The sequence below is a fragment of the Suricata suricatta genome, chromosome 3, assembly GCF_006229205.1.
Source record: "Suricata suricatta isolate VVHF042 chromosome 3, meerkat_22Aug2017_6uvM2_HiC, whole genome shotgun sequence".
NCBI lineage: Eukaryota > Metazoa > Chordata > Mammalia > Carnivora > Herpestidae > Suricata > Suricata suricatta.
In genome coordinates this window covers 98,236,842-98,262,060 of record NC_043702.1, presented here as the reverse complement: position 1 = coordinate 98,262,060, position 25,219 = coordinate 98,236,842, and the positions used below count along the sequence as shown (strand labels likewise).

At 47.6% G+C, this 25,219-nt stretch overlaps 2 protein-coding genes and 1 pseudogene across 4 annotated transcripts in view; 2 read left to right on the top strand and 1 right to left on the bottom strand.

Moving 5' to 3' along the window:
* Nucleotides 1-6,835, top strand: part of LOC115287040 — a 40,907-nt pseudogene extending 34,072 nt beyond the window's left edge.
* DBI (diazepam binding inhibitor, acyl-CoA binding protein) lies at nucleotides 2,277-7,984 on the bottom strand. The gene is made up of 4 exons (XM_029934705.1): nucleotides 7,860-7,984; nucleotides 6,688-6,805; nucleotides 3,914-3,976; nucleotides 2,277-2,557 (listed from the first exon to the last, which is right to left on the bottom strand). Exons 1-4 carry the CDS (start codon nucleotides 7,866-7,868, stop codon nucleotides 2,484-2,486), a joined length of 264 nt encoding a protein of 87 aa, XP_029790565.1. The 5' UTR covers nucleotides 7,869-7,984; the 3' UTR covers nucleotides 2,277-2,483.
* C3H2orf76 (chromosome 3 C2orf76 homolog) overlaps nucleotides 7,866-25,219 on the top strand; it is a 52,780-nt gene continuing 35,426 nt past the window's right edge. Inside the window, exon 1 of one of the 3 annotated variants that reach the window (XM_029934704.1) lies at nucleotides 7,866-8,132. The gene's annotated coding sequence lies outside the window, so the exon portion shown is untranslated. Of the gene's footprint in view, nucleotides 8,190-25,219 lie in introns of all 3 variants that reach the window. The other 2 variants (XM_029934701.1, XM_029934702.1) reach the window with 2 other exon arrangements.

Sequence of the window (25,219 nt, the reverse complement as noted above, 5' to 3'; positions counted from 1 at the left end):
ATGTAGCCTGTGGTCATGAGAGAGAATGGGACAGAAGGGGACCTTCCTGGACAGAGACTCCTGGGTTTGGATCCATTCACATCCCCTGAGCCTTAATTCTCTCATCTGAATCATGGGTCTGGCAGTTCTCATTACAGAGCAGAGGTGGAGTGCTCACTTCCCAAAAGGATTAAAGTCACCAGCCTGCGTGGGAGGCCGGCCCTGCGGGTTCTTACAAGGGGCAGCAGGGACCTGGAGGCCACACCAGATGTGGGCTGATGGGCCCTTCCCCTCCCACGGCTGTTGCTTCTCCCCTGTATCCACACCTGCATCTGCGGGAGAAGGGGCACGAGTGTGTCTAACACACTCCCAGCCCGCGTGACTGCACACGCCTGGCCACACTACCTTTGCCTGGGCTTCCCCAGGCCGAGGCCTCTTCGCTGATTCTGGCCGGCAGCAGGGCAGTGACACGGTGCCCGGGTACGTGCCTGCCGGTCCCCAGCTTCCTTTCACAAGCTGCAGGATGGGACAGCTCCTCTCTCACCCACACCCACTCCAGGGCCACCACCACGGTCATCGGTTGCTTCTGGGCTACGTCCTGGAGTCTGAGAGACATCACAAGGGATCTTCGTGGGGAAGTGTATTGGTTTTGAGAGGAAACTTCCAGATGCAGTACCACACACCGGGCACCCATGTTTCTCATACAACTTCATTTCACACGGACCAGTGCCCTCCTGGTAGGCGCGGGGCCTGACCCTGGAGTGAGGTCTGTGTGGACAAGAACCACGCCCTGGGCTCCATTCGAGGTGGTTTTACTGGTTTCCACCGGAAGCAGCCAACTGATGAAAGCAGATGATCCAGGTAATAATAGGTTGGTGGCTATGGCTCCCTACTGCCTCCCTTAGGGCCCAGAGGAGCCTGGGCATTCCGTGGCCGTGGTGGCAGGCACAGCCAGGCTGGTGCAGTGTGGCCCGGTGGGAGAGCGGACCTGAGGGCCTCCTGCCTCTCGCCCTTAGCCATATTAGTACCCCGGGGAGACTAACTCCCATGTAAATGGCACTACTCAGGAGGTCCCTTCATTCACATTGCATGGCTAGGTTTTGGACATTGACCCCACTGGGAGCACATCCTGTCTACCCCTGAGCTTCTGGGCCTCGTTCTCAACGTGCAGGCTGGGCTGGCACTGGGCGGTCACCACTCTCAAACCTCCCTGATGTAGTCAGATTCACTGAATGCCTTTGACCCCATCTCCTTCTCCCAGCAGCTGCCTTTGTGGACAAATTTTGTACTTTTCAACGTCATTATCAGGACTTCCATCTAGTCCCGTTTTACTCTGAAGGCGTGCCGTACTCCAGCCACACCAGACAGTCACTCTCCCTGCTGTCTGGCACAGGTCATGCGCATGGGGCCACCTCGTGGGGTACAGGCATCTGAGCCAGGGATATGTGCCCATGAATGCTGGCTCTTAGATTGTTCCCTGGCTGAGCGACCTTGGGCAAGTTGCTGTAACCCAGATGCCTCACTGTTCCCCTGGCTGAATGACATCTAAGACCAGGGCACAGGCTTTGGAGGGAACGAAGAGCTGCCTGGCCTCAAGGAGCTTCTCCTCGATTCCTTTCGGCCTCCACATCCTCTGCCGGAGAATGGGAAAACCCTGACCTTGCTGGCAAGCCTCGGGGGAACGGAGTGGGGCAGAGCTCGGGCAAGGAGGGCCTGCCAGCCATCTCTTTTCCTTTCTTTTCAGCAACCTACACGCCCTAGTGTCAACTCCAGCCTTTCTTCTCTGTAACCTTAACCCCTGGCCTCCTGGGTCCTGCTCTCCTTTCTCCCTAAGCACCCACCTCGCTGCTTGGTGGCGCCTGCCCAGCTGCCTGTGACCCTGGGCCTCTGGACAGGTATGTGGTTCCTTCCTGAGAGCAGCTTCCAGCCTCGTTCATTTGCTCTGGAACCAGGGGCTGGATGGACCGCAGACAAACCTTCAATATTTGCCAACTTGCCTTCCTCGGAGCCGGTGGCCGGCGGTGTCCCCAGCCCAGAACTGGCAGTCCCTGCAGCCTCAAGTCTCAGCCAGCCCACGAGACTGGTGTGGCCAGGACGGGGAGGAACAAGGAGTTAGGACCGGCTACTTCTGTAATTCTTTTCTTCCCCGCCAGATGTGGGTTGTCCTCGCCCGTCACACCCTTGCAGGGTGGAGGCTAAGCTCCAACTCTCCCAGACACAATCCTTAGAAAAAAGCAAGTGAGGAAGAGTGATCAGAACAAGAGGAAAGGATTTCAGGAACGCAGATTACCACAGACTTAAAATAACAAGTGAACTTTTAATTGATCTACAGATTAAAAACTACTCAGTGCGAGTCAGGAACCATTTCAGCCCCTCTGGTCGGGGCCATGTTCTGTATGTCTTCAGGATCTAGGTTAAAGAGCTATTTTCTTTATTTCGCGTCATCCACAGTATTAGAAAAACAAGGCGTGGTAGCAGTTTGGCAGGCAGCCAAATCCAGTCCCTTATATTCCGTATTTTTTCTTTAGCTCTTCCACTTTGTTGATGTAAGCCTTCATGGCATCCTCCTTGGAAGTCCCTGTAAGGGGTCAACAGCGTCATTTGTCAGAGAGGCAGCATGGTTGAAAAGCAGCAGATGGGGGCCCTAGACAGCCTCCCCCCCATTTAATACGCTGAGGCTGTTTCTCACCTGTAAATAGAGAATTTCACTACCTGCACCTCACAGGCGTGGCCTGAAATCCTTAAGGAGCTGGGCCCCAGTGAGTGCTCCCTAGAGCCTCGAACTCATACTGTGTATGCAGCAGTCCTGAGGCCCCCACTGCTGGAGTGAGCGGTTGACCTGAGTCTTGGGAGAAAGGCTGGACATCCAGATAGGCAGGAAAGACTACCCTGGGGAGCTGTAGGGACTCTGGTCCTAACTCCTCTCATGCTTGGCCTTGGCCCGTCAAGTAGCCCTCTGCTGTGCTCTTATCTGCCAGATGCAGCAGTGAAAAACGAAGCCAGAGGCCGTCTTCTCCCCAGAGGGAAGCTGTGAGTAAAGGTTCGAGAACTCTGAGCAAAAGCAGCTGGCTCATGGAGGGGAAGGAGGCAAATTTTTGCCTTCGTGCTGCAGTACCAAGGGCATTGACTGTACCCCTCAGTAGCAACGCCCGGTTTCTTGGGTTCTGCGGTGAAGGGGAGACACCCTGGGAATCGGAGCGCTTTCTGAGGCACTGGAGGGTACGCGGCCCCTGGGCTAGAAATGCCCAGTGACAATGGGCAGTCAGACGGGCATTCCTGTCCCAGTTCCCTGCAAATCCTAGGAGTGTATTTATTGTATTCTGGCCCTTTTTGAATTCAAGGGTCTCTCATTTGCAGGAAGACACAGGGCTCATTCAGAAGCCGGCAGGCCCGTCAGTGCCAACTGGTGGGTCTTGCTGCCCAGGTGGCACGTGATTAGGTCGCAGCCAGGATACTTCTTGGCTGCTGTCGCTTAGCATATAATAGGCCCATTCAGGGGCCTGTGATGTGCCAGCAGCTTGCCATGCATTAGCTCATTCCTTTCTTTTATGTGCCTTTCTGGCTGGAAGGGAGCCAGGTAGGGCTGCCTGGGGAGGAGGTCACTCCCCGGCCTTGTCGCGGAGAGGAAGGTGCGAGCAGGAAGCCATTCCTGGTGAACACACAGGAAACACAGGCCAACTATTTATCCTCCAGTCTGTTTATCAGTAACCCGGCCCCCAGCCCCTGCTCTCCAGGCCATGACATTGCTCAGAGATGGTGCTCTGGGAGAAGATGTACATGGGATTAGTGGGGAAAGTAGGTGGCCCCGTTTTTTTCCATTCTGGCCAGGTGAGGCTGGTTTCTAGGATGGGCCTCACCCCTTACAGTCTGTAATGAAGAGTGTTTGTTTCATTACTGGGCTTCACAAACTAGGGAAACTGATTAGAACAATTACCTTTCAGCTGATTCCAGGCATCCCACTTGGCCTTGCCTTTGAGATCCAAAAGCCCAGGCCTTTCTGAAATAAGGATAGAAAAGACATTAGATTTGCTTCAAGTTATTTCCTTTTTTTTTTTCAATGTTTTTTTAAATTTAGTTTTGAGAGACAGAGATAGCACGAGGTCAGAGAGAGAGGGAGACGCAGCATCCAAAGTAGGTTCTAGGCTCTGAGCTGTCAGCACGGAGCCTGACACGGGGCTTGAACCAACGAATCCCGAGATCATGACCTGAGCCAAAGTCGGATGCTTAACTGACTGAGCCCCCAGGCACCCCTTAATGTTTTATTTTTGAGGGAGGTTGGGAGAGAGGGAGAGAGAGTGAGCTAGCGTGCTTGTGTGGGGGAGGGGCAGGGAAGGGGGAGCGGGGAGACACAGGATCTAAAGGAGGCTCTGTCCTGATAGCACAAAACCTGACATGGGGCTTGAGCTCATGAACTGTGAGATCACGGCCTGAACTGAAGTTGGACACTCAAGCGACTGAGCCACCCAGGCGCCCCAGATATGCTTCAAGTTCTAACATGGAAAATTATCAACGTTCTTGTCCTGAAAGCCATCTTTTCACTTCATCTGTTCCTTCCAGGCTCCATTATGGAGTTAAATGGGCCTAGGATAGTGGATTTTGCCTTTAGAAACCCAGATGTACAGAAACCCAAACTTAAGATCTAAAGAAAATAGGAAGAAAACTGTTTTCATTACTAGACGGTCTTTGTCCTAAAAGTATTAACTCCAAAATTTCTTTTAAAAAGCATACATAAGAAAAAAATTTTTAGGGGCATGTGGGTGGCTCAGTCAGTTAAGCATCCGACTTTAGCTCAGGTCATGATCTCGTGGTTCGTGGGTTCGGGCCCCATGTCGGGTTCTGTGCTGACAGCTCAGAGCCTGGAGCCTGCTTTGGATGCTGTGTCTCCCTCTCTCTCTCTGACCCTCCCGTGCTTGCACTGTCTCTGTCTCTCAAAAATAAATAAAAAACATATAAAAAAAAGAAAAAAGTTATTTAAAACTAGTACATATCCATGTATATGGCTTAAAATTCAAATGCTGTAATGAGGGCCACTATAAAGTTTCCCTCCCACCCCTGCTCTCAGCCCCCAATTTTTCTCCTTCATGTTATTGTTGCTATCGGTTTTCTGGGAGTCCTTTTCTGTGATTGGTCTGTTCATAACCTTGCCCCATGTTTCTACCAAACTGTTAGTCTAATTCTTGTTGATTTGTGGGCAGTTTTTTCCCCTGAAGGCAAAGCATCCTTCAAGTTGTACCATGATTTTCGGCTTTCAGGCCTGTCATCAACTGCACCTGGGAAATTCCCACCTCCCTGCTGACCCAGTTTGCTACCACACTGAGAACAAAGGCAAAAGGAGCAATGGCGGTGCCCATCGTTGGGACCGGGGTGTCCAAGACGTATCAAGCCCCCCAGGTGCTTTCCGAGAAGTATTCCCAGGGGTAGTGGTGAGTGCACCCGCAGAATCATCATCTAGGACGACCAAGCGCATTGCAATGGCCCTTTTAGTGAAGATGGAAACATATATTTGCACTAACTCATGGCCACTTGCCTCTTGCGGCCTCTGATACGTGGCTTGTGCAACCGAACACTGAGCTTTGGATTTTTTTTTAACTCTTCCTAATTTAAATTTAGATAGCCACAGTGGTGACTGTATTGAATAGTGAGTGCAGCCCTCAGAGGAGTAGAGCCCTCCCCGGTCTGGAAGAGAGAGAGAGAGACTCAAGCCAGTCTATGTAAAAGAAGGGCAGAGGCTAGTGTCTGTGAAAAGCCTGTCTGGTGGAAAAGTGTCTCAGCCCCTCCAGTCACCCCCACTTCATCTCTCCCTCTCCTTCTGAGGAGGAGACAAAATTTGTAAACCTAACATAAAACTCACCTTTGCCCCAATATCTCTCTTAGCTAAGCTCTCCCTGTGAACTTTGATTTGGCACTGCTCATGATCCTTAGCTCTGGGCATCTCTTGCTTCCAGATGGCTGGTGGCCACCAACGTGCTCCACCTTCCCCCCCAACTGCAGTGGAATAGAGGGCCAGGCCACCCTTCTGAGCAGAGAAGGGGCTGACCTCCTTCTGTGCTGCCACGGCCACCACCTCCGAGCCCTTGTCTGGAGTGAGTTGTGCTGCTGCTTCAGTATATGGCTAGGTTTCAGGGACTCGGGGGCAGAATAAAAATGGTCCAAGGCAGGAAAGACTGTATTTGGAAGATGGAAGTCTCGAAATCTGCACCAAGATTTTTTGATAGGCAAGAAATGGCCATCAGGAACGGTTGTCAGCAAAATGGCTTGTGACCTTCCACAGGAAGGCAGCAGCTTCTCTGCTCCTGATAGCAGGCCGCCTGGTGCTCTGTCTTCCACCCTGCCTGTCTGGGAGGCCCTCTGCTGAAGGAGTGTGGCTCAACAAAGCCACTGATGAGCTGAGCATGGACCAAGTCTCTTCCAAGCTGGGGGGGTGGGGAGGTCTCTGCTTCTTCCCCAAAATGCTGGTGATAACCCGGAAAGGGTTCGAAGTCTGTTACCTGAGCCACCAAGAATGGCACAGGGTCTGAATCCCATTCTGGGACGTGGTCTTTGTTGGGGGGGGGGGTAACCCCATGAACCATTACCACATCCCATGAAGAGCAGGGCTTCAGGTGGTTTTGAGAGTGCAGCTCCCACAGATTAGGGGTTCCAGCACCCATCAAGGCTGCTGAGCCTGCTTTGACGAGGAGGGGCCTTCCCGAGCTCGTCTCAGCATACCTGTGTTTATGTCGCCCACAGTGGCTTGTTTGTAGTGGCTGTAGATGAACAGCATCTCCTCATCAGTTGGCTTGGTCTTGAGGTGCTTAACTTCCTCAGCCGCTTTTTCAAACTCAGCCTAAACATTGGGGGAGAGGAAAGGCCAAAATAGAGCTCAGTGATGGGGAGAGACGGGCTGGAAAGGCAGCATTCCTGAGATACCCCTGAGGAAAAGCAGTGTGTCTCATCTCCGGAACAGGGTAGCCAGAAAGATTCAGCAAAACAAGGAGGGGAAGCCCACTGGCTCACTCGCTCGATGGACAACTATGCACTGGATGCTCTCACTATTTACCAGGTGCTAGAACACAGGGGCGAAGGAGGAAAGCTGGGAGTGCCTGCAGTAGGCATTCCCTTCATTGAAAAAGCAGCGTGGGCCGGGACAGGCTTGGGTCCCAGTAAAGCTTCAGCTTGGATAGGGCTAGCACAGCGTGTCTGGAACAGCTGAGATGGGGACGGTTTTGAGTGCTGCTGGCCAGAAGTCATTGGACCCCTCCCCCCCACCCCTGGGGCCCGGCGTCCAGCTCCGACCTCTATTCCCAGGTTTTGATTGGAGAGAGGTGATGAGTCAGAGGTCGTCCCACACAGCTCGCGTCTCAGAAAAGAGGTTATTTCCCAAGGAGGGAAAGCCCTCTGGGTTACCTCTTCCCTTCTCGTACGTTGGACACTCGGCCCCTAAGTCCCCTGACCTCTAAATTGTTAACAACCACTTCCTTGCTTCCCTCTTTGGCATGGCGTCCCGACTCTTGCCCTGACCTTCCGGATGAGGAACTCGGTCCCCTTGCTCCTTCAATCCCTGCAACCCTTTCTACTTGCCATCTTTCTACCTAGGACTCTTGCCTCCAACTCCTGTTTCTGCTTCACTGCGAAGTCCACCCTACGGGCAACTTTCCAGCAGTTACGGGTGGGGAGCGATGTCCAAACCTGGAAAGCTTCGCTCACAGGGCTCTGTGCAGAAAGTCATAACGGGGCACGGGTCCAGGAGGCACAGCCGGGGAGGGCCGGGAAGGGAAAGACTCTGCGGGGTTCTGCTTGCGGGATAGTACCCCACCCCACCCCGCCCCGTCTCCCCCTCCTCCAGCCTCCAGCCCCCAGCCCCGCCGCCCCTTCGCAGCCAGGCTAGGCACGCGCTTTACCTGAGACATGCCGGCGGAGTTGCAAGGATTCCAGCGAGAGCGCGGAGGCGGCCAAGAGCAGGAAACAGTAGCACTAGACTCGACTGGCAGCGCCCTTATGAGGCGCAGCCACTAGCTGCTCCGACCCGGCCAGGCCAGCGACGGGAAGCCAATCAGAAGCCAGCTTCACGCCGGGGGCGTGTTCAGCCCCCGCGGCGCGGCCAACCGCTCCCGAACCTACTTGGGCTTGCTCGCACAGGCGCAGAGGGGAGCCGAACGGGACGCCGGGAGCAGGTGTGGGCCGCGGAAGTAGGGTGTGCTCGTGGGACCGGGCAGGCGGGTCCGTGCGGGGTACGGTCCCGGGCCGCCGTGGGCAGAGGAACGGGGGGCAGAGAAGAGGGGGTGGTGGCTGAAGCTCAGAGGCTTTTAAATGGTTTCCTTCAATCTTGCCTCTGGAGTGAAGAGCCCGGAAGTTGCGGCTCTGGACTCGTAAGGTCTCTGGCCTGGGGGTGGCAAGTGCCCCTCTCTCCTCTCTGGGGTCTAGAGGAGACCCTCTAGAGAAGCTTGACGGGTTCCCAGAAAGGCGAAGCAGAGGACTCTTCCTTTGGGCAGGTCTGTGACCTCCCCGTGGTCTTAGTTTGCGGTCCTGGAATGCACATATTGTGTTGCATTCCTCCATCGTGTGCATTAAAAGCTTTGCGAGTGTCTTATTTGTCTTAACAAACCCGGGTCCCAGACCAGGCGCCCAGCAAGTGTCTGACAAGTAAATGACTCTTCGTTCACAAATGTTTACTGAACTCTCTGCCACCGAACTTGCACCCTTTTAGACCTTGAGGGTACAGTAGTGAAGGAAACAGATAAATCCCTGCCTTCCTGGAACATGGGGGTGGGGGGAGGTGATAGTTAACAAAATAAGTAGAAGGTTTGTTAGGGGGATAGGGAGTTGCAGGGTCAGGGAAGGTGGAGAAATCCCTTCAAGAGAATTTCCAGGCAGGAAATAAGTGTAAAGGTGTGAGCAGGGAATGGAGGGAAAGAGAAAGGGATGAGACTGGAGATTTGAAGGAGGTGGCAGACTGGCTAGATGATGCAGAGCGTGGCCTGTAGAGGAACTTTATGGGGTTTGATTTTTATTTTGAGATGGGAAGTCAGAGGCTTTTAAGCAGAGGATGAGGAGACGGAGGGGGCAGATCTTTGCAAAGTCGTTAGGCTGATCATCTCCGTGGGAACAGAAAGGAGCAGCACAGGTGGATGGCTCTTTGAGGAAGATAAGAATTTTCTGGTAGTGGTTACAAAGCTGAGAGAAGGGAGGGAATGGATGGAAAATTCTCTGCAGATCATTTTAAAAAAGAGATGGGGTTCCTGGGTGGCTCATTCGGTGAAGTGTCTGACTCTAGATTTCGGCCCAGGTTGTGATCTCACCATTGTGAGATTGAGCCCCATGTCCGGCTCTATGCTGACAGTGGGGAGCCTGTTTGGGATTCTCTTTGTCTCTCTCAAAATAAATAAAAAATAAACTTAAAAAAAAGGAAAAGAGAGCATTTCTGTTCAATTTCTTATTTGTGTCAAGAGGACTAGACTCCAAAATCCATACCCCCATCCCCAATGTACGGCCATAGGCGTTGAGAAAGGTGGGGTGTAACTTCCTACCTAGTGGCAGGCCAGCTTTTATAAATGTTTGGGAAGAAGTGGAGACATGGTAGCAGGGAGCAAATATAGAGGCTTTAGTCTCTGAATAATTTTGGTAGAGAAAGCAAAGCCAAACAAATTGACAAAAAGTTTGGAGTTAAACTGGGGAGATTACTTTTGAATCTTTTTTTAAAATTTTTTTTATTTTTGAGAGAGGGTGTGTGAGCAGAGAAGGGTCAGAGAGAGGAGACACAGGATCTGAAGACAGGCTCTGAGCTGTCAGACAGAGTCCAACGTGGGGCTCAAATCCACGAACCACGAGATCATGACCTGAACCGAAGTCGGGTGCCCAACCGACTGAGCCACCCAGGCACCAGGCACACTTGAATCTTAAGAAATGTAGGGCTTTTTTCCCCCCCGAAGGGACAATTCAGATATGTTTTTTTTTTTTAATCTCCTACTGAGGCATGGATCTTTATCTGGGTTCATTTTTGTTCCATTTAGTGCTTGCAGATTCCGTGATGGAAATTCAGATAGTTGTCTGTGGGTCAGATTTCTAGTCAAATGTATCTTAAGGTCACTAGGTTTTGACATAAGGTTATTGTGTTTAGCACATTTGAAAAGATTAGGTAACTCTGACAATGTAACTTCATATTCCTCAAGATTGGTTGATGTGATTGAGTTCTGACTGGACATTGTAGAAAGCAAGGCTACTGTTTTAAATTGGCAGTCTCCAGTTATTTTTTATTACTTTATTATTTTTATTTTTGATCGAGCATGACTGGCAAAGGGGCAGAGAGAGGGGGACAGAGGATCTGAAGTGGGCTTTGCTCCAATAGCAGTGAGCCCCATGCGGGGCCTGAACTCACGAACTGCCAGATCATGACTTGAACCAAAGTCAGACGTTCAACTGACTAAGCCATCCAGGTGATCCTCCAGTTTATTTATTCGTTTATTTTTTAATTTTTAAAATTTCTCATTTTTTCCCTTTAAATTTTTATTAAATTCTAGTTAGTTAGCATACAGTGCATTACTGGTTTTAGGCGAATTCAGTGGTTCATCACTTAATATACAGCACCTAGTGCTCCTCATAACAGGTTCTCCTTATTACCCATCTAGCCCATCCCCCATCTACCTGCCTCCATCAACTTTGTTCTTTATCGTTTAGAGATCTCTTGTGGTTTGTTTCCCTCTCCTCACTCCCAACTCCTGTATGTTCATCTGTTTTGTTTCTTAAATTACACATGAGTGAAATCCTATGGTGTTTGTCTTTCTCTGACTTATTTCACTTAGGATAATACACTGTAGCTCTATCCATGTTCTTGCACATGGAAGATTTCCTTCTTTTTGATGGCTGAGTAATATTCCAATGTGTATATAGACCACATCTTCTTTACCCATTCATCAATTGATGAACGTTGGGGCTCTTTCCATAGTTTGGCTATTGTTGATAGTGCTGCTATAAACATTGGGGTGCATGTGCCCCTTCAAAACAGCATACCTGTGTCTCTTGGATAACTACCTAGTAGTGTAATTGCTGGGTCATAGGATGGTTCTATTTTTAACTTTTTGAGGAACCTCCGTACTGTCTTCCAGAGCGGCTGCATCTGTGTGCATTTCCACCAGCAGTGCAACAATCTTTCTCTGCATCCTTGTCACCACGTGTTGTTAATGTTAGCCATTCTGACAGGTGTGAGGTGGTAGCTCATTGTGCTTATGACTTGTATTTGCCTGATGATGAGTGATGTTGAGCACCTTCTCATGTGTCTGTTAGCCATGTGGATGTCATCTTTGGAAAAATGTCTCTCATGTCTTCCGGCCATTTCTTACTTGGATTATTTGTGGGTTTTTTTGGGTGTTGAGTTTGATAAGTTCTTTATCAATTTTGAATACTGTTTATCAGATATGTCATTTGCAAATATCTCTTCCCATGGTGTAGGCTATCTTTGCGTTTTATTGATTATTTCCTTTGCTGTACAGAAGAGAAACTTTTTATTTTGACGAAGTGCCACTAGTTCATTTCTCTCTTGTTTCCCTTGCCTTGGGTGACGGGTCTAGTAAGAAGTTGCTATGGCCAAGGTCAAAGAGGTTGCTGCCTTCTTTCTCTTCCAGAATTTTGATGGTTTCCTGCCTCACATTTGGGTCTTTCATCCATTTTGAATTTATTTTTGTGCACAGTATAAATGAGTGGTCCAGTTTCATTTTTCTGCATGTCGTTGTCTAGTTTTTCCAACACAATTTGTTGAAGAGACTGTCTTCTTTCCCTCGGTATTCTTTCCTGCTTTGTCGAAGATCAGTTGGTCATATAGCTGTGGGGCGATCTCCCATTTCAGTGGGGGTTGATTTGTTGGTTGCTTTTTTGGCATATGCTCCGCGTTTCTAAAACAAAAGAAAGCACTTTTTCATGTGACGGTTTTGTGTCCAGGTGAATCCACAGAGTTTCTTAATGCAGCTGAAGTAGGGAACTAGTGAGGATTGCGGATCCCAGGGAGCAAGGTGCTAAAGAGGTGTTTCTCGCCACAGAGCCTTCACTAGGCCAGGTTTTGAAATAGGTGAAGGTGTGCTTTCCCACCTGCTTCCTTCCCTCATTCCTCAGAGGTGCATGGTGTCCTAAGGCCTCCGCTTAGTGCTTCTATTCAGTGCAATTGGAATGGTATTTAGCTTTGAACCTAGAGATAATAGCAAACCAGCATCTGCGACTTAATTTTTTAAAGTCAATTTTAGAGTATATTTGGGGGGTCAGTAAATTATGTGTATTTTTAAATTTTTGTTTATTTTTGAGAGTGAGCATGACTGGGGGAGGGGCAAAAGAGAGGGGACAGAGGATCGAAGTTGGCTCTGCGCTGACAGCAGTGAGCCCATTGTGGGGCTTGAGCTCATAAACCCTTGAGATCATGACCTGAGCTGAGGTCGGACGCTCAACTAACCGAGCCATCCAGGCACCTCTAAATTAAATGAAGTTTTAATTCCAGATGTTGATAGCATTGGAAAGGAAATTGCTCTTTCTATCCCCAGAAAGTGCAAATTCCTCAGCTTTGTGTATATCCTTGCCAGCAACTGGCACGCTTTGTAATTATTTCATTTGCCGTCATTTGTATTTCTGTATTCTGCCTGATCTCTCTCCCCTACATAAGCCGGGGAAAATAGGGATCACCCTATATCCGTCAGTACTTTAGTTCCATGTGCCTGGTGCTTCTGTGGCCCCTGAACAAGCAGCAGGTGAAGGAACAGAGTCCTTAATCAAATATAGTCTCTCTGATTAGCCGTGAACTCAGAAACTGTTAGAACCAAACGTGCAACTGTAGGCTATGGTGAAGGAGGTGGATTCTGGTGCAGGGACCATGTTACCTCTTTGTGTCATGGCTAGCTGGAACCGGAACACCTGAAATAGTGAAGATGGGGAGCCTGATAAGCCAACCAGTCACCTGATCGACCTTCCCAGTTAGTAGAGAGGCTCTCGTCGCTGCAGCCTGCCCTCACGTCCTTGGGCTGCCAGCCGTGGGTACTCACCGGCTGCCCTTGCGGGGTCTCAGCACCAAGTTAGCTGGGCGAGATGCATTGGCAGAGGTGAAAGCAGTGCTCGCTCGCCTGGTGGGTGTGAATCGTAGTTTTATATTAGGTTTCTTGGTGTAAACCAAACCTCTCATTTCTAAAAGCAACCTAGTTATTAAAGAATGGACTACAGTTACAGGAAAGCTTTACGAGATGGCAAGAGCTGATGCATGGTCTCCATTCAGTATTTATTTCCATTTCTTGGAATGTGATTCCTGAGGCTCAAGCAAAGCTGGGAGGAGATTAGTGTGTTTTCAAGGGAAGGAAACACTTGGGAAATGCTTCTGGGGTAGGAGGTGGGCAGAGTCTGGGGGCCTTTGTTCTGTGACTGAGGCGGAGGGAGGCCAGCTAGGCGAGCACTGAAATGGGGGATAAGAATCCAGCATTTCTTTCTCGGTCTTCCCTCTTCCTCTTTTTTTCTTTTAATTCTTTTTAATGCTTTTATTTATTTTTGAGAGAGAGAGCGTGAGCAGGGGAGGGTCAGAGAGAGAGGGAGACACAGAATCCGAAGACAGTCTCCACGCTCTGCACTAGCTGTCAGCACAGAGCCTGATGCGGGTCTCAAACCCACCAACCCTGAGATCATGACCTGAGCTGAAGTTGGACGCTTAACTGACAGAGCCACCCAGGTGCCCCTGTCTTTTACTTTTCTGATGGTGTAACTCCTTTTCATGGCCAGGCAGCTGCAGGTGTTAACCAGCCCCTCACCTTTGCTGTTCTCCTGTTCCTTTAAGTGTTTATATTCATTTTTTAAAAATAATAGTTTATTGTGAAATTGGTTTCCATATAATACCCAGTGCTTCTCCCCACAAGTGCCCCGCCCCCCTCCATGACCATCACAGGTATTGCAGCAAGCTGGACGTGAGAGAGGAGTGTGTGTGTGAGGCCTGTCTTGGCATGATTCCCTCCTTGCCCTCTTTCTGTCCAGCTGACACAGTGGCTGGTGGTTTGGGCTGAGGTGAGACTCCGAGACCAGGGCTTGCCGTCAGGGGGTTGTGGTAGGAAGTGTCCTACGCCGGCTGGGAGGAAGGAAGAAGACTTTCTTTAGGCTTATTGAAACATAAATAAACATAAACACTGCTGAGATACTGCCTGTATCCTGTCTAGAAATACTTATGACTGGGGTGCCTGGGTGGCTCAGTCAGTTGAGCGTCCGACTTCGGCTCAAGTCAGGATCTCATGGTTTGTGGGTTCGAGCCCTGCGTCGGGCTCTGTGCTGACTGCTCAGAGCCTGGAGCCTGTCTTCGGATTCTGTGTCTCCCTCTCTCTCTGCCCCTCCCCTGCTCATGCACTCTTTCTGTCAAATGTAAATAAACATTAAAAAAGTATCTATGACTATGGACAAGAATAATGAAGCACCTTAGGAAGGTATCTTGAGTTCAGTACTGTAGTTCTTGTTCAGCCTCATTAGAAGTGTAAACTCTCTTCTAGAGTTACATCGTTTTCATTTCAGTTTGTTTCCCTAGCTCCTCATTGGTCATGGCAAACCGTTGGTAAATGCTTTGGGACTAGGTTATTATATGAATTTTCTAGTAAGCTATTGCCCATCAATAAGAAAATTAGAAATAATAAAATATGATGACAGGTGTTTTGACTACTAATTCCTTTGGAGACAATGCTGATTTTTTATAAGTAAAAAAAAAAGTTTATTTATTTTGAGAGATAGCATCCATGTGGCACACTCTCGGAGAGAGGGAGACAGGGAATCCCGAGGAGGCTCTGTGCTGTCAGGGCAGAGCCCGAGGTGGTGCTGGTTCGCAAACTGGGAGATCAAGACCTGAGCTGAAATCCAGAGCCAGAAGCATCACCAATGGAGCCACATAGGCACCCCGAAATGATGCCATTTAAAAACCAAACACTTTATTTTTATTTTGAGATAATGCACTAAAAAAGAAACCCCTAATTTATTTGGAGGACATCGTAGGTTGACATGCAGTTGTTAAATAATGCGGAGATCCCTTATACCCTTTACCTAATTTCGCCCAAATGATAGCATCTTGCAAAACCATAATACCACAATCAGTATATTAACCCATTGAAATATTTAAGATACAGGACATTTCCGTCATTGAGGAGCCCTCATATTATTTTGTAATAGCCACAGCTATTTCCCTTCAGCCCTAACCCCTCCTTAGCCCTGATATGGTTATGGGTTTTTTTTCTTTAGCCTTCTGATGTGGTAAAGCACACTGATTACTTTTGAAATATGGAGCTAGCTTCATTTCCTTGGAAGAAACCCCACTTGGTCATGGCATGCAATTCCTTATAAATGTTGCCGCATCCTATTTGCTAATAATTTGTGGATGTGTATGTTTGTATTCGTAAGACATGTTGATTTGTAGTCTAGAATGATTCTGTCATTCATAACAAGCCAGGCCGGTGGGTTGATCCAGACCTTCATGTGCTGCAGGGCAAGGTGGGGTTATTAATCACTAGCTAGTGAAAGATGCTAGTTAAAAAAAAAAGTATAATCCATTTGATTCCATATATTTGGAATTCTAGAAAATGCAAATTAATCTATTGTGACAGCAAATGAGTGGTTATCTCGGGAGAGGAGCAGTGGTTGTACAGGGGGATGCATGAACTTTGGTCGGGAGGCAGGAGAGTGGATATTTTCATGACCTTGAATGTTGTAATGTTTTATAGGTATCTACAGAAAGTCAAAATTTGCAAATATGAGTAGCTTATTGTATATCATTTATACCTCAATAAATAAAAGAGCTAAGACATGCAAACAAACCAGAAGACCTAGGGACAGCAGCAGTGAGAAATCTTTGAGTTGATTTCTCAGGAGCCTGTTTTCAAACAATACCAGATGGCTGTGCCTGGAGGGAGGAGTGGAATACCATGACTTTCAACCCTTTGTTCCTTAGCGTCTGTGAAGGAGGAACCATTGTCAGACTGCAGGTCATGTGGGAAACCAAACACGTGGTGTTTTTTTTCAGGGGTCACAGTGGTGTCAGGTGATTTGGAACATTCAGACTATAACCTGAAAGAAAAGTGTCTTTGGGAGCCTGGCTTCCTGAAAGGACGTCAAAGGTCACACATAGGGGCCAGTGGGGGCAACAGTCTGTGTGGTGTGGCCTCCCTCACCACAGGGCCAGCGCATCACCTGCGGGCTGGAGTCTCCAGTCTGGCACGCATCAGAGGTGGAGTTCTCTTCTCTCCGCCCGTGCACGTGGTCGGGCCGAGGAAGCAGTGGTGGCAGTTCGGGTGGTGTAGATGCCATTGGCAGCCGGAGTCTGGCGGTTGGGCATGTGGATGAGTTGCCCAGAGGATTCGGTTGGCAGCTGAGAATTGTCGCCGTGGTTCACAGCCCAGCAGACAGTTTTCCAAGAGGCAGAACAAGCCTCTGGGCCCTTGGCGATGGCTCAAGGTCAGTACAAATATCAGATTCATCTATAGGAACGGCCTCAAGCTCCACCCACTGAGCAGAGTGACCATGTCTGTTCGGTTATTCGTGGGGAGGGCATGCAGGGGGACTTGTGGTAATCCCCCACCCCTGGCACTATGGACAAGGAGATAGAAGTAGATGTAACCTATCGTTGATGCATTCAGATGAACACAGCAATACTTTGGCTTGGCCTGAAGGGCCCCATCTGCTAGTCCTGTTAGTCTCTCTCCCTAACTGAATGTTATCCACACCCCTTGGCTGGATCTGAGTACCTCCTGGCACGGGGCCAGGTAGGATGGTGACTGGGGTGCCTGGGTCCACAGAGCCATAAAAGTTGGGTTTCCTCCTTTCCCCAAAGTCCCCCAGCACACCTGAGTGCACGGGGCTTTCGGTCTCTCTTGAGGTCAGGGAGACCTTGGCCTCCCCATAATTGTCCTTCTTCTGAAAGCAGATGTCAGGGTGGAGGGTGAGGGGAAGGACTGGGGGTGCAGAGCAGGAGAGCGGCTCTCTTCCAGGAAGCAAGGCACCCTCTGAGTTCCCAGTGGCCTGGTGGCTGTTCATTGCTTAACTCCATGAACTTTTCAGTCACCCAAAGCTCGAGATCCCCAATGCATACATCATTTGTTTAGGCTCTGGGGACTCCTTTACTGTTCCAACAGCCAGAGCCACATTGCCTCTCATCGGAGACTTGGTGTCAGTGCTGCCAAGGAGAGTGAGCCACAGCCGGGGCACCCCTGGACAGCTGGTTTCAGTCCTGCGCTTTGCTGCTCATCTGCTAAGGGTTAATCAGCCCTTACTCCCCAACACCCACCACTTGGACGAGAGCGTTTGTTACCAGATCCCAGGGGATCTTATATCCCCAGAGCACGCAAGACCGTCGTCTTTTCTGTTCAGAAAGCCACATCTCTGCCAGCATCCCACTGTCGGCAGCAACTGCCAAGAACTGTGAAGAACCTGAAATCTGATCCTAGTTGAAAGCGGACAGTCAGCCCATCCCAGATTGTGGGACGCCGGCAGAAGACACACCAGTCTGTCGTCAGAGACAAAGGGCAGTCTCTACACAGCACTGTCAGCAGCATGAATTGCATGTTTGTGTCAGTGCCTCCTGCCCCACAAATGCCACGGGGGCAATGCAGAGTGGCCCAGAGAGTTGCCTGCTCAGCGGGTTTGCACCACAGCTGTGGAGCCCTGAGTTCAGGTAACCCCTGTCTGCATACTGGCAGAGAACAGATTCCCGGATCGAAGACAGAGTGCAGCCCATAGCGTGAGCCTCGTGTTTGTGCATTTCCTCCTGCCCCTTGGGTCTGCAGCTGTGGGACCCTGAGTGGAGATAATCCAAATTTTTAAGTGGTACAAAAACCTGCCTAACCTTAGCCAGGAGGGGCCGTACTTTTGTCATGCTGGACAATAAACAACTCTGCCCTCTCCTCTGGAGGGAGAGAGTGTCTGTGTTTCTAGGCCATTTAGCAGACACACATCTGTGCATAGATTGTTCACAATGAAAGCAGCCATTTTGTCATAAGATGTGCAAAAGTGCAGGAGGTCCACGGAGAATTGGCTCCCAGTGCATGGTCAAAGGTTAACCTTCTCACTGAGGATTGGGACTCAAAAAAAGTAGAATTTATATTCAGTATACCTTGTTTAAGATGGAAAGTGTGTGAAATATTCTTTCCAAATACTTAAGTGTCTAACCCTTTGGGAAACTCGACTGTCCAGGATAGCTAGTTCTTGGAGAATCTTATTTGCCTTGAACAGAGAACATGAACTGTGATTTTGTGTATTTACCCCGATGTGAGGGTCACAAAGGCAGGTCTGTGGAATTACAAGTATTGATTTTTCAGGGGGTGATATACTCAGAGTTAATGACATTCAACATTTTATTTATTAGAATTGCTTATGGCTCTGCATCTGGAAAGGGTGGGTGCTAATGGCTTTATGCAATAGAGTAGTTACGACACTGAGAAACATTTTTGTAGGTATCAGATTTGGCTAATATTTATTTTGCACTTAACTGTGTTATCTAAACCCCTAAGGAAGAAGACTGTTTTTTTTAACCTACCTAAAAAAATAGTTGACGTCGGTGCACCTGGGTGGCCCAGTTGGTTAAGAGTCTGACTTAGATTTAGGTCATGATCTCACTGTTTGTGAGTTTGAGCCCCACATTGTGCTCTGCTGACAGCCCAGACCCTGGAGCTTGCTTTGGATTCTGTGTCTCCCACTCTCTCTGCCCCTCCCCTGCTTGCACTCTGTCTCTCTCTCAAAAATAAACATACATTAAATGAATGGTTGAGGTTAAAGACTTTAAAATCATTCATAAGTTAATACATTGAAAATATCTTTCTCAAATGTTTTATGTCCACGAAAGGTGAATAAACTGAGTTTTCTAATAGTACTTTGCTTTCAGTTATACAACTAAATACTTAGAAGAAAAAGGCCAAGGGGTTTTCAAATGCTTATTGAATCCTCATATGGCCTTAGTCTATAAATGTACACTTAATTTCATATCTAAAGAATTATACTTTTGAGAAAATTTAAAGCAAATTCCTGTTCAGCTTTTCCCTGTTTATTATAATGGCCAGCTGTTACTATTTTATTGTTACTGAGATCTAGATTTATAATAAAAGTTTGTTCTCCCTCTAGGAGTTAGAAAAACAAAGCATGCCTTTGAAGTAGGCCAGAAGAGATTAAAATGGAATTAACTTTTCACTTTTAGTCATAATCTTCAATGTGATGTGATTTAATTTATGAACTTCACAAATAATTCTTATGAACTTTAGTTACATTGAAATACTATATAAAAGTATTAGTTTGCCAAGGTTAAGTTCTCTTTCAAAGGTTAACATTTATCATTCACCTTCTTAGCAGGATCCTAGGTGCTCAGTGTTTTTAAGAGTAATAAAAATAATGAAGGATTTGTCCCCCCTTCCTCCTGGTCTTAAGTACCCCGCCCCCCCACCCCCATTGAAATGACACATTTGGATGACATTTAGCAATACATAGGATTTTTACAAGCAACTAGATATATCAGGTTTGGTTCTATAGTACTTACATTTAGGAAGTAGATGTAACTTTACAAAGATGTTTAGTTTTTTCAAAATGATGCACCCTAGGATTCTGTTAAAATTCAAGGCCTATATATCACTTCTTGGAAACCTGCCGCTTGAAGGAAGGAAAGTTACCCGGTGCCCTCTACTGCCTGGTGGCTATAGACTCTGCTCCACGTTGAATGCTTGCACCTTGAGTGCTTTCACAGGCTTAAAGCTTTTAATACTTAACTCATTCTGGATTCCGTTCTCTTACTAAAAGGTCAAGAGCATGCCTTCTTCAACTGCTTTTAAGGGCACATGTACTTTTATTCTTTTTGGTAAGAAAGTCTTCATGATTTGTGTCTTCTTACTTTGCGAATTCACCTACTCCCTAAAATTTTGTAACCATGAAAGCAATACTCAAGAGTCTTTTTTTTTGGTGGAAGTAACAGGTGCACAACAGTGAAAAATTTGAGTTCCCAGCGTCCAGGCTCCCGGCTGAGGGCAAACGAGGGGACCTTCTTGTTTCACCTCTCATGTTGTAAACACGGCGCCGGTTTACGTTCTGTTTAGTGACATACTTTTCACATCGTTGTGCCTTTTGTCTGTGAACCCGCTTTTCAAAATGACCACGTGTCACGCTAAGGTGCCGTCCAGCGTTCCTGAGCACATAAGGGCTACCGTACGCCCAAGGAAGAAAAATACGTGTAGGAGATAAACTTTTTGTTCAGACACGAGTTACAGTGCTGTGGGTTGTGAGCTGAATGTGAATCATAAGTCCACAATATTAAAAAAAAAGCATCTTTAAACATCAGTACACATAAAGCAAGGTTATGTAGCAATCGCTTGATGAACATGTTGTGACCGGACACACCGGAGACTTGTGAGACCCTAACCCCGTATTTCCTGAGAGGCAGTGGCTCAGTATTTACTGATTCACTTTATAGACCTTGTCCACTGCCAATAACAGTGGCCTGTGCCACCTGATTTGCGGTGCTTCAGCTCAGAATTTTGCTACAAGGAGAGGAGCCAGCTTGGAAGGAGAAGGGCTGGGCCTTGGGGGAAGTCTCTCCCCGACCCTTCACTGCTGGGTCTCCACCTAGGCTGGTTGTGTCTCTGGGGCTGGGCTATAAAAAACAGCTCCAACCTGTCCTGTGAGCACCAGGGTCCAGGTCCAGGAGGGAGGCTGCTGGGCCGGGTCCTTTGCTGGCTCTGTTGATGGCCTGGTTAGCTGTTAGGCACCTGGGAGCTCCAGGTGAGGAGCTGCCTACATGCATGTTGCCATGTTGTGTTTGCCTCTTTGTTTGCAAGAGTGTAGTTTGCTTTGGATATGGCTTTGTCTCCTCAACCCCAAACCAGCTGGGGAAGTACCAGCCAGAACAGGTTTCTGTTAGGCAGGGAGGTTTAAAGACCTTCCTAAGCCCTAGGCACAGTTACATTTCGTGTTTCTTCCCTTCCCTTCTCCCTTCCCTTTCCCCTTCCTTCTCCCTTTTCCCTTCCCTCTTCCCCTCCCCCCTCCCCTCCCCTCCTTCCTCCTTTACCCTCCCTCTTCCCCTCCCGTTCCCTTCTCCTCTCCCTTCTCTCCTCCTTTCTCCCCTTTCCTTCTCCCCTTCCCTTCTCCCATCCCTTCTCTCCTCCCTTCTCCTTTCCCTTTTCCCCTCCCTTCCCTTCTCCCTTCCCTTTCCATAGCCCTTACCCCTCAGCACTGTAATGTTTCAAATCCCCACCCCACATCATATGGAATGTACCCATATGCTACATAAAACCTGACATATAATTATGAACAGAGTTGCCGTTGAAAGATTATCTGTTGTAGGTATTTGATTAGATGTTAATTTTGATTTTTAAACATGTTCATATTCCAGAGTAAGAAGTTTTTTTAAGGTCTCGGACACATTCATGGGTCATGGGAAAGCTCACAGACCCTAGGTACTATGAGTGTAGCTCAGGACAGGCATGGCAGGGGGTCCTCAGGAAAGGCTTCAGATTTTCTTCAGCCGTGTGTCACTTCTCTTGAAGTCACTGGGGGCTCTGATGTGCCTCAGGCCACATGTGTCAACAAAAATAAGCCTAGCATTCCTTCCCTCAAGGGGCTTGTAAACCGTTGTCTTCACTGCAGCATGACCCGTGCTGTGGGCAGGCCCGGGGACTGTTAGATCCACCTGGGGCAGAGGAGGAGCTGGTGGCAGAGATGTCCCTGAGCAGGTGGGCCAGCCTGGGCTTTGAAGGACTTTTGCTTGCACGGTAAGGCTGAGAGGCGAGGAGGGAAAGCCCGGGATGGAAAGGTATGGCAGAGGCTTGGAAACCACGTAGTATGTGGGGGAAGCCATGGGCCGTCCTTGATGCTGGAAGGTGGACTGTGGTGGTGACAGCATTAGAGAGAAAGGAAGGGCGGGGTACCCAGGGCTCAGTGCCACCTTCGACAAGGTTAGACACGTCCTGGGGGTGTGACCTGCTCCTGGTGCCCAGCTGCGTCACCTGCATGCTGGTTGCCTAACTAAGTTTCTAACCCTCTCTGTCCTTTACAGTATTGATAAGTTTCTGGATTGTTTATTTTTGTTCATTTATCTCTTCTTAAAAGAAACAGAAATGGCTTCATTTTAAAAATAACTTTTTGTTGATGCATAAAACATGAAAGGAAGCATACAGGGACAGAGCTAGGCTAAAAAACACATAATTGTGACTAAAACATTGAGCAGAATTAAGAATATACAAAGCAGGCAACTGTCTCCTATGTTTCTACCGTTCAGAGGTGGCCACTGTCAGCGTTTTGGTACATGTCATCCTGGACGTCTCGCTGTGTTTGTGGAGATGCTACATAGTGGCCGTGTTCTAGCTTGTGTTTGTTTTTATTCACCAATATGCCCTGAGCCAGCTTTCCGAGTTAGTGTCCCTGGGCCCTGATGGCCCTTGGTGGCTGCAGGGGATTTCATTCTATGGCAGTTGTGTGACCCAGTAATCACACCAGTTCTTCATTGCCGGGCATCTCGATCGATTCTGAGTTTTGTTAACTCTTAGAAGCACTTCGTGAAAAGCAGCTTCACTGAATGTACATCTTCGTGTACTCGTCTTTTCTTAAGATATTTTTCTTGTGAAAAATTTGAAACATAAAAAAGTAGAATAGTGTGATGAGGCCCCATCTATACCCAGCTTGAGCCGTTGACAGTGTTCTGGTTCTACCATTCTATTTTTTTTCCCCAAAAAATAGTTTAAGCTTATTTTTTGATTTTGAGAGAGAGAGAGCATGCGTGTGCACAAGATGGGGAAGGGCAGAGAGGAGGGAAGAGACAGAATCCCAAGCAGGCTCCTTGCCATCAGTGCAGAGACTGATGCAGGGATTGAATCCACAGATTGTGAGATCATGACGGGAGCCAAGATCATGAGTCGGATGCTTAACCGACTGCACCCCCCAGGGGCTCCTATCATTTTTTTTAAAATAAATCTACACTCTCATACTTGCTTCTCCTCTGCCAGGGTATTTGAAACCAAATAATTCATACCATTTTACCTATATATACCTTACTCAAGATAAGGACTCAGATGGGGTACCTGGTGGCTCAGTCAGTTAAGCGTCCTACTTCAGCTCAGAGCCTGGAGTCTGCTTCAGATTCTGTATCTCTCTCTCTGCTCCTCCCCTGCTCATGCTCTGTCTGTCTCTGTCAAAAATAAATCAACATTAAAAAAAAATTTAAGGACTCAGAAACATAATATCAAATAAACAGAGCTAGGGATACCTGGGTGGCTCAGTCAGTTAAGTGTCCGACTTTGGCTCAGGTCATGATCTCGTGGTCCACGAGTTTGAGCCCCGCATCTGTGCTGACAGCTCAGAGTGTGGAGTCCACTTCAGATTCTGTGTCTCCCTTTGTGCTCCTCCCCCAATGTGCTCTGTCTCTCAAAAACAAATAAAAACATTAAAAAAAAAAAGGAACTAACATCAATTCCTAATATCATCAAATATGCAGATCACAACCCATCTAAATGTTGCTTTAGTTGTTACATCTCTTTAAGTCTCTTTTAATTTATAATCATCTCCCCTTTCTTTATTTCTCGTGTTGTTTGTTGAAGAAACCAGGTTGTTTATTGAGTAGAATTTTCCAGGCTGAAGTTGACTGATGGCCTCCCTCCCATGTCCTTTGACAGGTACTTCTACATAAACAGAAAGTTAGATCTGGAAACTAGCATCATTCATTAAGGTCGATTATTAAGTTCAGGGGCCGTCCGCCCCCAGTGCATCTGTTCTTAAGTTTCCCATTGATCTTGTGCCTAGTTGTTTTGGCATCCCTTTATGATCTTTCCTTACATTTTATTTCATAGAATTTTCAAAATGATGATTTTTAGCACCTTTTAATTTTGAGATAATTGTAGATTCACATGCAGTTGTTGGAGACCATACAAAGAGCTCCTTTATGCCCTTCACCCAGTTTCCCCCCGGGGGAATACCTTGCTTAAGTAGATAGTCCAGCATCACAACCAGGGAATTGACCTTGATACAATCCATGGACTGTATACAGATTTCACTAGTTTTACATGCACATGTATTTTTAGTTCTATGCAGTTCTGTCACATATGTTGGTAAGTGTGGATAACACCACAGTCAAGAATCAGCATTTTTAGCAGAAGGCTCTCTCCTGCTACCCTCCTGTAGCTACAGCTGCTCCCTGCTCTCCTCCTTCCCTAACCCTGATGACACCAATCTGTTCTCCATGTCTGTAATTTTGTCTATGAGAATGACATATAAATGGAATCCTACAGTACGATACCTTTTGTGGTTGGCATTTTTCATTCAGCTTCATTTCCTTGAGATCCATTAGGACCATTGCATGTATTCATTGTTTATTCCTTTTTATTACTGAGTAGTATTTCATGATATGGATATACCACAAGTGGTGTAGCAATTTACGTGTTAAAGGACGTTTGAGTTGTTTCCAGTTTTCGGGTATTACAAGGGAATATACTGTGAGCATTCATATTCAGGTTTCTGTGTGAGCATTACATTTGCATTTTTCTGGCATAAATGCCCAAGAGTGAAGTTGACAGGACACACAAGTGCATGCTTAGTTTTGTAATATACTGATCTATTCTTTTCCGGAGTTGCATTCCCACCAGCGGTGAATGAGAGATCTAGTTTCTCTGCACCCTTACCAACATTTGGTGTTGGGTTTTATTTTAGCCATTCTGATAGCTATGTAAATTATGGTTTTAAAATTCTATCATTTTTGGGGTGCCTGGGTAGTGGCTCAGTTGGTTGAGCATCCAACTTCGGCTCAGGTCATAATCTCTTGGTTCATGGGTTCGAGCCACACATTTGGCTCAGTGCTGACAGCTCAGAGTCTGGAGCCTGCTTCAGACTCTGTCTGCCTCTCCCTCACTCTTACTCTCTCTGTCTCTATCAAAAATAAATAAACATAAAACAATTAAAATTCTATAATTCTTTTTAGCTAGAAAAAATAACTTGTCTTCATCAGCTATTTGGTAACCATGAAATGCAGTCTGTATAAAAAGTGTAAAATTTGGTTATTTTTCTCATTTCTATGCCCCATCCCACCTTAGTAAGCCAGTTTTCAGAGAAACAAGAGCCATGTTAGCTCCCAGAGTGACTGATTGGCCTTTTTTTTTTTAATACTTTATTGTCAAATTGGTTTCCTTACAACACCTAGTGCTCTTCCCCACAAGTGCCCTCCACCATCACCACCACCTCTTTCCCCCCCTCCCCCTTCCCATTCCACCCTCAGTTTATTTTCAGTATTCAATAGTCTCTCAAGTTTTGCATCCCTCTCTCTCCC

What these genes read in the sequence shown, in the direction of transcription:
- DBI (XM_029934705.1), bottom strand. An exon ending in TGTGGGCGACATAAACACAG is followed by an intron (nt 3,977 to 6,687) that starts GTATGCTGAGAC and finishes TCCTTATTTCAG; the next exon opens with AAAGGCCTGGGCTTTTGGAT. An exon ending in TGCCTGGAATCAGCTGAAAG is followed by an intron (nt 2,558 to 3,913) that starts GTAATTGTTCTA and finishes GACCCCTTACAG; the next exon opens with GGACTTCCAAGGAGGATGCC.